Source organism: Bombus vancouverensis, chromosome 12, assembly GCF_051014615.1.
Source record: "Bombus vancouverensis nearcticus chromosome 12, iyBomVanc1_principal, whole genome shotgun sequence".
In the NCBI taxonomy this organism is placed as follows: Eukaryota; Metazoa; Arthropoda; class Insecta; order Hymenoptera; family Apidae; genus Bombus; species Bombus vancouverensis.
Window position 1 is genome coordinate 9,768,886 of NC_134922.1, and position 12,056 is coordinate 9,780,941.

General features: G+C 41.3%; 1 protein-coding gene across 3 annotated transcripts in view; it reads left to right on the forward strand.

Annotated features, from left to right (window-relative positions):
- LOC117155165 (ubiquitin carboxyl-terminal hydrolase 48) overlaps positions 1–12,056 on the forward strand; it is a 76,298-nt gene that overhangs the window by 25,077 nt on the left and 39,165 nt on the right. For all 3 annotated transcript variants that reach the window (XM_033330830.2, XM_033330831.2, XM_033330832.2), the window contains one exon: positions 97–203. In XM_033330830.2, coding sequence (XP_033186721.1) covers positions 97–203 — 107 coding nt within the window. The remainder of the gene's footprint in view (positions 1–96; positions 204–12,056) is intronic.

Genomic DNA, 12,056 nt, shown 5'->3' on the forward strand with positions numbered 1-12,056 from the left:
GAATACTTTTTCTTAGTTTCCCACTTTGTTTATCTTCGCGATTTCTAATTCGCTGGATTAAACGTATGTAATAACATGTTGAAAAATTGGTTACAGCTATACCATTATAACAGCCGACGAATGGGCGAAATTGATGCAATTTTACGACGTTGATTATCCGATCATCATTAAGAAGATCAACTCTGATCTCCATACGCAACCGAGTAAGTACCATTTAAAATGTACCCCAGAAAAACATTAAGAATTTTAATTTTCGCGCTAATTGGAAAATTTTACATGTTGCAGCTTTAATCAATTTATATCTTAATGGCTACTAGTATACGCATAATCTACAGTTCCACGCTTTTTAACATTTTTGAATATTTTTCTGATAGAACAACCACCATATGTATCCATCATGGGTTATAATTGGACGCGGACTGAAACGATTATAATGTATGTATGTGCAATGAGTACGATGGTTGCACATGTTGGACGACAGAGGCCTATCAATTTCCTGGTACAGTACAGAGATCCGAAGACTGATCGTGCAATTAACGGCTTTCTCTTTTATTCCATCCTGGGACCGTTCGATCTTATCGGCAATTAATTTTCGTACGATTCCAGGGGGGTCATTATGTAAACGATCGTCCCTAGGCGGATCGTTACCAGTGCTCCCCCACGTGTCTCTTTTTTCTTTTCTCTCTCTTTCTCTCTTTCTCTTTCTCTCTACAATGCGAACATGGCCAATCTAATTATCGGTACACGATCTCACGCACAGGCGTGTACAACTGCTGATTTTTCCTTTTTCCGACTTTAGCTGGATCTCTCAATACGTCTAGGATTTATTTGTGGCTTAATCGCGTCGTGGAAGTCGGAGGCATTTCTCTTGCCACGAATTTCACGTTTACACGTAACCGGATCTCCTGATCCGGTTAGAATTTATTTGTGACTTAATCGAGACGAGGAAATTGTAGGCAGTTTACTACAGGGAAATTGGAGTTTCTTTTTCTTGTGTCGTGTAAACAGCTGACTAATAGGGAGAGGAATGTCCCTGTGATTGACCAGGTATTCGCTCTTTGACTATCATTCGTTTTTTGTTACAATTTGACCAATTTCCTTTTTACGATCTTTATATATTTTTCTCGCTACGTTAGATAACACTAATAAGAATGATAGATAGTTAATGCATTAAATTAGATTTCTCTGAAAATGGGCATAATTTAAAATTCACTGTTTATATTGAATATTAAAGTTCTGTTAACGCTGAAATGTGTTTCAACAGATTTTTCAACTAAGACTTGTACCTAATTGATAGTATAAAGTTTTGCGATTTAAATTATTATTTTTAAAAGATAATTTTCCGTATGTATATTTTTAACGTGAGTATGTATGCATACATGTGTGTGAAACTGTACGTTTCCTTCGGTTCACTCTGCTCCCCTCTTGTAACCTAACCCGAGGAATAATGCCAGAAGACATTAGCCACCGATTTACATAAATACCCCTCCTACGTTTGTTCCGCTGCCATTCTCGGTTGGCTTCTCTGGCAGACCCCAAAGTGTCTCATTATAATTAAGAAGTATCCTGAAAATTAACCGACAGAAAAACCGGTGCCGTCGGGGAGATGAGTAGGTGGTGCCGGTCCAAATGGGCTTCTAAAAGTTTCTCGCCCTTGATTCTCGTGATTCGATCCCCCGGCAACAATTCTTTTCATTGCGAACAAATTTCACGGTTCTACGATCTTCTCTCCTCTTTTTTCTTTTTACATATACAGAGTGATGCAGAAGTAGCGCAATTCGAAATTTCGAGATATTGGGTTGCAACATAAATTCACCTTGCTTTTATTATAACACAAAGCAGAGGAAAATTAGTACGTTATTTATTCCTTTATAGATATCAGCGCATTTAGAATTGTCTAATATTATTTTCAACTCTTCGTACTTGAAAAGTCCAGCACGCTTTTATAATGAAACGCGTACACGCAATTACAATCTTCCTAACTTTTACACAGACCACACTATTATTTATCCGAGATTGGAACAGTATATGTACATATAACACTTTCGATGATACTTCTACATATCCAACGGGATCAATTCTTCTCACGCATAAAACACACGCTGTAAACTAATCCACTTTCAATCCTTTCAAACTCACCTCGACTTGCGTGCATTCTCTCTCTGCAAATTGACACGCGAATCCCAGGAAGTCGGATCAGGTTTACGCATCCTCTTGGTGAATCGGCCACGCGCAAGTCCACTTTGTCGAACGACTGATCCTTGTCGTCTAACTGGCAGGCAAATTGGGTCCCGAAGGTAGCACCAGGGGGATCTACGGACCGATGTTCACGTCGTTGGTTGCGCTGTTTGGTACCGGCGTGTCTCTCGCGTACAAGAGACCCGGAGGGCTCTAAACATCCCATTGTCTTGTCCGTCTCTCGGTCGTGGATCGTCGAGCATTTTTTTCCGTCGACATTTGTCAAGGCTCTGCCTCGTCGGGGATCGTCCAGCGGTTCATTTGAATTGCAAAGACCGCGCCTCAATGGCCCGGCGTCTCGTCCTGGGATATCCAGTAGCCGGATCGCGGATCGCCCAGATGGAGATGTCGTTTAGGGTTAAAACCGTGATCTTCTCTACACTCGCTGACTCGCGGACTCGTGCCGCTTGATCTACATCCCCGATTGATCTTCTCGTTCTACGTCTTCCTCCATCGAGATTCTGTTTTCAGCTTTTTCGTTTAGGAAATTCAGATCGTCGGCTTTGGAATCTTTATGCATGGTTTTATTGCGATTCTATCACGGGAATTGGTTGTACATATTTGACGACACGACATCGGCAATTATATTGTATTTTTAGAAAAACAGGTACGCGTTAACGCTACGTTTATATTTTCAAAAATCCATCCGTACGACACTACTGTTGCTTAGTGCGTACTACATCCTACGCTTGTCCGAATAGTGTTCTATTAAAAATATGAAGGAATCTCGAGCACAATGCAAATAAGGCTGCTATATCGCAAAGTTATGATCGCAGATGATACCTCAGAAGAACGCAAAAACTACCAAATCGCTGGAAATTGTCACTGGAAAATCCCTGCCACATGTCACACAACTCGTCTTCACCGAGCCTTACAGAAAGCACAACCGATGATAGGAAAACGCGAGCTATTCCGCTGTAGCTCGTTAGCGGTCGATCGTCTTTCGGCTGTCGTCCATTAAACGGGTGCAGTCGAACGAGGAACATTTCCTTCCCCAGGTTTTCCAGGAGCATCGTCATCATGTCGGTGGGCCGTAGATGCCCGGAGGGTGGTATTCAATCGCGTCACCTCCGGTTCTGTCAACCGAAGACCGACGAAGGATCCTCGGCTACCAGGGTTGTCGAGTGATTGATACGAGGTTGGACGGTGCCTAATGTGTCTTCGTGAACGACGAGGAAAGAAACGTGGAAAGGACCGTGGACGCGAGAGGGAGAAAGGACCACCCTTCGAGGCTTTAAGAGTGGAACGATGGTCCGGCGGAGGCTCGTTAGTCAGGGCCGTATCAGTCACCGAAAGCAACCCCCGATTTTTTGCCAACCAGTACCAAGTGCTCGGTTCTCCGCTTCGCTTTTGCCCGTTAGGACGCGTGCCCTTAAAACGAGCTAAATTGTCTGTTTGTTCTGGACTCCTGGTCTTGCTTGCCCTCTGTCCTGGTGCGGGGGTGAGAATCCTCTTTTAGACGGCCAGGTTTCCACGGAAGGATAATCTCGTTGTTGTTAATGGAATTAGCTTGCAATGGGAGAGGCGTTCGATTAATTATTAATCGAGTCTCAAGGAAGCTTAACTGATTAATTCCAATTTTTTGACAATTTGTCAGTTTCGCTTCGCAAGTAGACGATTAATGTTCAATTGTTAAGAGACAGGTGATTTACGTATACAATCGTTCATTATTATCGCAAGACGGCGTAAATAGTGGTAAATTTTAAGGCAGACTTAAAAAATAGTGTTTGCAACGTCACTGTCCTTTTCTACTCTTTATCTTATAATGTACATTAATGCAGCTTTGTAGTTGAAAAATAAAAAATATAATTCTTTCACGTTGGCGTTCCAAAAGCAACCAACGAACAGCCGAAGACCAGCTTCTAATTCAATCGAGTCATCGTAAGAAATAATTACGTTCAGATCTTGCAACTTCCTTTCACAACTTATAACACACGACATGTCATCGTAGATATGAGAGAATGCAGCCATAAACGTTTCTAAGCAATCCGTCGAATCGAACCGCGTTTATTTCAACGATGGCAATTAGATTCGCTCGTTTCTGTCATCTCTATCGACTCCGCCCGTTTAAGGGGTTAACGTTTCCAAAGGGTTCTTGGCCATAGCCGCAGCTTTTTTACCCCGACTGCGAAGCATGGCTCTCGAAATCGATTTCCGGGAACCGAGGGACTTTTCAATGCAATTAAAAGCGGCCCCGTGGAGAACGTCGCGTAGCCACGGTGTTTCGATTCCTTGAACGACAGTCGTAAATATCGCTTAGGCGCCAGCCGGTGTCACAAATCAGCCTTGTGTGCGCTCTCTCGTAGCTACACCAACGGCTGCTGCTGTATCGCGCAAAACCTAGGAGACGAAGGTGGACGACGAAGGCCCGGTTTCGCTACGGAATGGGGGACTTCTCTTGGCTCTGTTGCACGACCATAGCCGAACACATAGACAAAGACAGAGAGGTCTCGAATTAATATTCGGTCGGCGATTTAGATTTAGAACACGAATTTGCTGATTAGTTTCCTCCTGGTTCGGACTATGCGGTCGGACTACGCTGCACCAACCGTCCTTCCATAAATGCTCGAGCTTCGGAGAGGGGTTGTTCTCTCTCTCTCTCTTTCTCTGGCTTCCTGACTCGAGATTTAGTCTAACGCGTGGGTGGCTGAACTTACCAGGGGTCAAACGCTTCAGGAGGGACATTTGTTAGCTTTCTCCCCACTGCGACAAGTGCGCCGGACACGTCTTAATATATGCATTCTACGAACGATGAACACGACTTTACGACTTGTTCTCTTGTGTTGGTGGCTGCTTTGGAAAATGAATTTTGGGTTAGGTTTTGGCCATTTTTATGATACGGGGGCGAAGGGTTTTACGGAACAAAGATATAGAGGATTGTTCTTGTTCGGCATTGTTGAAACGTGGATCCCCTTTTCAAGGGAAGCTCGTTCTGTTCTTCTTACAGCAACGTCTTTTAATTTTTGCATAGGTTCCACGGAAGTTCAGTTATTTGTTTTAGTCTGTTCCTTTTATGTACGGTGGCTCATGAAACTGTTCGAACATTTCTAGAAAACCTTCGTGTCTATACTGTATGTATTATGTGAAACATTTAAAATTTCATCTTTAACGAGACACGAATATCATTATTATATCAAGAAACAAATCTGCAGACGTATGACAGGTGATACTATCATCGTAATAGAGAGGAAAATTGGGATATTCGATAAGTTGAGAGTAGAAGATCCATTTATCGTTTGAGGAAGTTGATACGGTAGAAGTGCCATAGAATTTAAAAAGAAATATCCTCTTCTATCTGTCTCCATTTGCTATTTATTTTTTCTTTGAAAAGATATAGCTATTTTATATCTTACGGCCATAAGATTAGAACATCAAAGCGTCGAAACGATATTTCTTATAACAGAGAAACATGGAAATAGATTCTTCCGTGTACTATATGGCGGAGGCCGCATAAATGGCGACATTAGCCACGGACAATTAAAAGGATTCATCAGTCCGCGGCGCGGAAAATAATGTCGTAAATTAAAGTGGAAGTGGACTAGGAAAGTCGAGCAGGTCAAGTTTCGAAGGGTCGAATTAGCGACATCCTGCCGGTTTCTAGCCTTAACCTCTCTCCCTCTCTCTTTCTCTCTCCCTTTCGTCTTGCTCCTTCTCGTATCCTGCAGGATATCCCTACTTGTCTCCACGCCACGGGGGTTCTTTTCCAGTAGGATTAAATGGAGCGCCTAGATGACCGATGCTCGTCCTCTAGCTACGATCCTCTCGCGATGGGACTCGAGGGGTGGTTAGAAAACAAGATAAAACGAGGATAAAGCTCACTTAGAACCTTCCTCCCTTCGCTACTGACAACGACACGGGGGTGTCCTGCGGCACTGACAGCGAGAAGCCTTTGTTAATCCACAAGTCTAATCGGTCAGATCGCTTCGCTCGAATCTGTCCTCCTCTTTTGTCTTTGTATGTCTTTCTTTCCTGAAAATTGTGCGTTACACGAGAAAATTTTGGATCTAGGCTTATCTTTAATTTAATGCCGTGAATTTCCTACCGATTTTATTCGCAACATTAAACGCATCGCATACCTGTTTTCTTTATTCGTAAAGAGATTGTAGATACTTATGAAATTTTATGCTTTTACGAACGTAATGAAGCAAATGGAATTTAAACGAAGTTTAGTTCCACGTACTAAATATTGTAAGAAGTAGGTGTACCATGCTTCAAATATTTCATACATTTTTGCATGTGCGCGTTGCATAGATTTTCGCACGTTGAACGTTTTCGGTGAATTTTCTCGTAGATCGAAATGTTCCATATGTTTCTCATTAGGCAAATAAAGATCGCCATTGCTCGTCAGAGTCCCTGGAATCACAGTATTTTCATATTTTACATTTTCTCGCTATATATGATATAGTAGGCGAATTAATCATTATGAAGAAAAGAAAGGGAATATTTTTTCAACATAATGTTCGTGTCTAATAATCGTATAAATTGTGTACGCGCGTAAGATTCATATTTATGATACCGAAAAAATAGTACAAGTACAGCTCGTATTACGAGTGGAAAAGCCGAAGAGGTTAAAATACAGCGTTCTTGGGGAACGTCTGCTTAAATCGGGCGAAAACCACGTTTGTCGTTTAATTAACCCGTCGATCGGGGATCCATTAGCGGGATCAGAGATCCTTTCGATTTTCTCGAAACACGTAGTCCCGGTTGCGGGACCGGGAACCGCGTGTAATGCTCCACTTTTAAGCCCCGATTACACGCGCAGCCAGCTTCCAGCTTTCTGGTGTGTAAGAGGATTATATTTCGACTTTGTTGTGGCGCTCGAAGACGTTCGTTAGCGAAATCGTTACGGCGACGATCTTCTCCTTCTTCGGCAGCCGAGCATCGTTAGAGCCACCCAAAACGCGAAACCACGCTCCTTGGATTCTCTAAAATCCATCCTTTCCGCTTTCCTCTCGTCCCCAACACAGTACAGTCAACGATCTCTCCTTCTTGGTTGATTATAACAACGAGAATTCAATTTTCTTCTATGTCGTTTACGCGAAACGCTTACGCAAGTGCAAAAATTAAGATGCTGTTTCAAATTTAATCCTTCAGTCGCGTACGATTTTCGTACATTTCTGTGTAAGATCGCGGATCAAATTTGTACCCTGTCAGCCATAAATATTTAGACGTTTGACGGTATCAATATAAATTCTATGCTCTCCGTTGCTTTAATTTTCTCATTATCTTGTTATAAATTGATTCGTATAATATTTGCCGCTTATAACGTGAAATTCTGTAATAAATGTAAATGAAGTAAAATTTGTTGGAGTTTTGAAATAATTGTAAGTAGGTTTATTTCTAATAATTATGACTGGCAGTATATCTCGTATAAGTTTACCATAAGTGGCTTTTTTAATGCGATACAAGAATGCTTCCATCAAATTCACTCTTTCACTGTGGAGCACGACGGAAAATATACATTTTTTAAATCTACGTTCTTTGTCACGACGCATGAGTCGTATTTCCATACGAAGAGTGCGTATCAACCAATAGACAAATAATTATTCGAAATGCCTATAAAACAATCTTTTGTAACATGATTATTGCGGCGCATCGTTTTAATCCACAGTGAAAGGGATAGCGGAATAAACAGAACGCGATTTCGGCGCCGCCCTCGGCTACGGGTTTAAGAAGGTGAAGGAGCATTGACAGATTAAATCGTGCAGTTTATGGAACGTGGAAAAATCATTATTTACTTCCTGCCGGTGATCCGAGCGCGGAAGAACTCGAAGCATATTCGAGGGTGGATGAGGGTGACTCGTCGAGGGGTTGGGAAACATCAATCTTTCATTCACTGGACGAATTCGATGTTATGAATGAAAGTCGTGCCAGTCTTTTAATATAATGTCGCGCCGCCTGTCCTCGGTGTCTTAACGTGCCTTCGATTTTGATCGAAGACCTACGAAATTTCGCGTGCTAGTCGAATCATGTTACTCTGATATTGGTAGAAGATTTACAAGTATTGCTACGTATCGGTGATATTGGACATTTTTGGTCTAATCTTAAAACCTTTCATTGGGATAGATAGATAAGATGTTTTCTTGATGTTAGTTGGAATTGTTTCTCGATTCACTGTTGTTTTATTATCCCGATCTGTTACTGGCCTTTAACCATATATGAAACAATTTGAATGGATATTATAATTTAATGACACACACACAATATATTCATGTCATTAATATCTAAATTTCAGTAGTATTACTGATATTGTTACTGAAGTTTTACAAGTATCGTGTTTTGTATTGGTTTGGCGTGTAATTTACATTCGATCTTAAGTTTCTGTATCTTCTTATTCGTAAATTCTCAATCGTAATCATTGGAAGATAGCTGACACGTATACCATTTATCCGGACCGTACGAACGCGAAATTTTTATCTCGAAATACGAACGTGTTAACACATTTCGCGTTGATTGAGTAAAGGTACATCCATTACACGCAAAATTCTGCCGATTTAATGTTACCCTTTAAGGAGATTTTCTAGAAATATCGCGATTGAAAATTACTCTGTAGAAAAATGTGAAATCAAAATTGATAAAAGAAAAAAGAAAAGAAATACTTTTCTGTGACCAGCTGTTTTAAGTGATAAGATAAAAAAGGCGTATTTTTACGTGACCGACGCGAAATGTGTTAAGACAAATTAGATCGTACAGGTCTGTCGTCGAAACTCTCCTGGCGGAATGCTTTTTCTTCAAAATTCTGATTGCCCGGAGAATAAGTTTCCCAGAAAGACATTTCGAAGGGATTTGATTTTCTGGAACCGAGGCTGGAAGCTCGTCGATCATCCGATTTCACGGAGCAGTATGAGTTTCCTGCAAGCGTCCCGCCCAATTCTGTTTTTTCTCTTTTCGCCGATTTTTACCCCGTGTGTTTCTCTTTTTTCCCCCTCCTCGGTTCTCCTTTCCCCATCTTACTATTAAGCCGATCTCCCTCGTTTCTGTGTCACGGCAGCTCTTCCTGCGGGACGTCCGACACGGCTGTCCGTGTGTTCTTTTGATTTATCGACCTTAATTAGTCGAGGATTCTATGAAAATTGCTAATGCGCTGCCCCGTCGCGTTTCTTTGCTTCTACCTTGTATGCGTCGACTCGAATTTGCCACGACCAGTTAGGACTGTTTGTCAAAAGCCTCGAATCGATTCCTTTTAACATCTTTGGCCAAACACACGAGAGAACATGAAATAGGAAATTATATTTTTCTCCACTCGTCGCGTGACGAATAGAATTTAGATCGTCGTTTTCTTCTTTGCGCTCCAATTTTATTTTCCCTCTCTTCCTTAACATCTTTTGCATGATCGATATGGTAAAAAAAGAAATTTGTTACTGAATTTATATTCTTCTTTCCTCCGTGGCAATGATAGTTTCTTGAGCAAAAGGACGAAGAAAGTTAAGTCAAGTCTAAAATTGCAGTCTTTCCTTTCACTGATAGCTTTTTCAAGTTTTTGCAAGTTGCTTCTTGGCGAATTAAGAGATTCTGTAACCGACGCAATATCTCGGACGCGTTACTTGGATCAACTTTCGGACCCAGGTGCATAGTTCTCCGGAGGATTGCGACTCCCTTTCGTCTTTCTATCCCTACGAAATTTCCTAATTAATTTCGAACGTAGCAGCGTCACGGTGTAATTGATTTCGACGATAATAATCGATCGGTGACAACGTGATCGTTACTTTGATTACTAGCGGAATCTTCTCCGAAGTTAGATCCAGCGATCGATCACGCGAGGCTTAAGAAATCATTTTTGCCAACCAATTACTCAGACGAATTAGTTATCAAATATCGGTAATATCGAATACGATAGTATCGAATCACTCGCTTCTTGTATTTCAAAGTGCTTTACTTTAGAATTCTCAAACATAATGACGAACGCTCGAGTAATTTGAAATTTTTGATCGACAGAGTATAACAGAAAGGAAGAACAAAGGGCAGAAGAACATTTTTCTCATTCTTCGCTGAGAAACTATTCGTCGTCTTGTCGAAAATTACACGGCCAATCGCATCGGGAACTCGAAGAAAAGTTCGATTCGTCGTCCCACGAGGGATTTCGACCCGGGCCGTTTCCATGCACGCGATAAAATCCGAAGGAATCGGTGGTCGCCTATGAAACTTCTCGAGACTTGATCCCGTCCAAGTTTTTGTCCCCTCTCAACTATCCGTTTATGGTTTGACTGCCCTCGGATGGCACTTTAGGGAAATACAGGAGGAAAGCCACGCTAGCGTTTGGCTCTATTGGCAACTAGTAGAGCCTATTGTGTATTATTAGCCAATAAAACTCACTTGCTGTTTGCTCGAGACACGCGTGAATGATCCTTCGAATTCCTCTTCTGGTTTCCCAGCCATTTCCATTCTCTTTGATGCATTTCCTTTTGTTTTCCCACTTGGTAATTCTTCTCTTCTACGGTTTTAAGCTGTCCGCTTAACCCTCGAACGATCACGGATCACATTAGGATATAATATAGGCGATTTTGGTCATTTTTCTGTCTATTGACACAAAATGGTAGGTTTTAGAAGTTTATTTTCACATACACGTAAAGTAGCTTCCTCTCGTTTTTATTGCAAAGTACAACGTTTTCTTACGAAATTTATCGAACACTGGCTATCAGAGGAAATTTTTAACCGTCGACCGATGTGACGCGGTTTAAGTAATTAACTAGCAAACAGCTCGGTTCGCTAATTAGGCAAAGAAACACGCTGGTAGGTAAAATAGAAAACGTATAATTAAAAATATACCGTGTTCAGTTGAAGGTTTTATTCCAATTATGGATTAGCTTCTTTTAATATAATGTCACACTTTCGTGACACAAACTATAGAGTTAAGATTCGACACATACAGATTATGTTTCTAACAAAGTTTAGTGCCAGCTTTAATTTCAGCTTAGTAACTTTCCGAACGGTATATCAACATTTTTCGAATTGAATAATAAAATATTCTGCGTCAGGCACAATGTGACGATAGTAAATCGTTCATCGTCGCTCAAGTTGCTACTAAAAGGATCATAATTACACCGGTAACAAGCGGTGCAATCGTGGATTTCGGTTTGTAGGAAGTCGTAGTGGTTTCCAGAAAGGAGGAGAGGGTCGATGGAACAGCTACTCCGAATGAATTCAAATGTCCACCCTTGGACCTCCAATTACGGAACGGTGCATGAGGGTGCACGATAGGATCGTTTGCTATCGAGTTTAATCGGAAATACGACGAACCTAAGCTAATCAGGGATGCGTAGGGCTGACTGAGAATCACCGACTACCCGGGACACCCCTTTTCCAAGTCTTTTAACCCTCTCGTCGTCTAGTTCTGCAAAATCACCCCTTTCGAAGATCGATCGGTTACATCTTTCTCAACTACACTGAAATTTCTCTTACTTTCAAACTCTTTTTCGTTCAATACCTTGTATTTTCATCTTCATCGAGCGATAACGAGACCCTTGTAAACTCACAGTCAGACAGGACATCACAACTACTCACGGTTCTTCGATCAAGTTAAAGTTTGGCCTGTTCCTTTTTACAGGATATAATAATAGGTGAGTCGTACGATGAACAAAATTTTTCATGCGTTTCAAATTCCCGAGAAACGTCTCTCCTTCCTCTAAAGAATGTTTCCTTTGCTTCTTCGAAGATCTTTTCCATCTAACTCGCCTCTGATCTCTCCAATGAATTTCGAGAATTTACAGTGGACTAGGAAACCGTGTATGCAGATCCGACGCATAATTATTGCGGTATTTCTAAACTCCTGCAAATAGTTACTGATTTGATCGTAACCCGAATACAAACTTCGAATACGA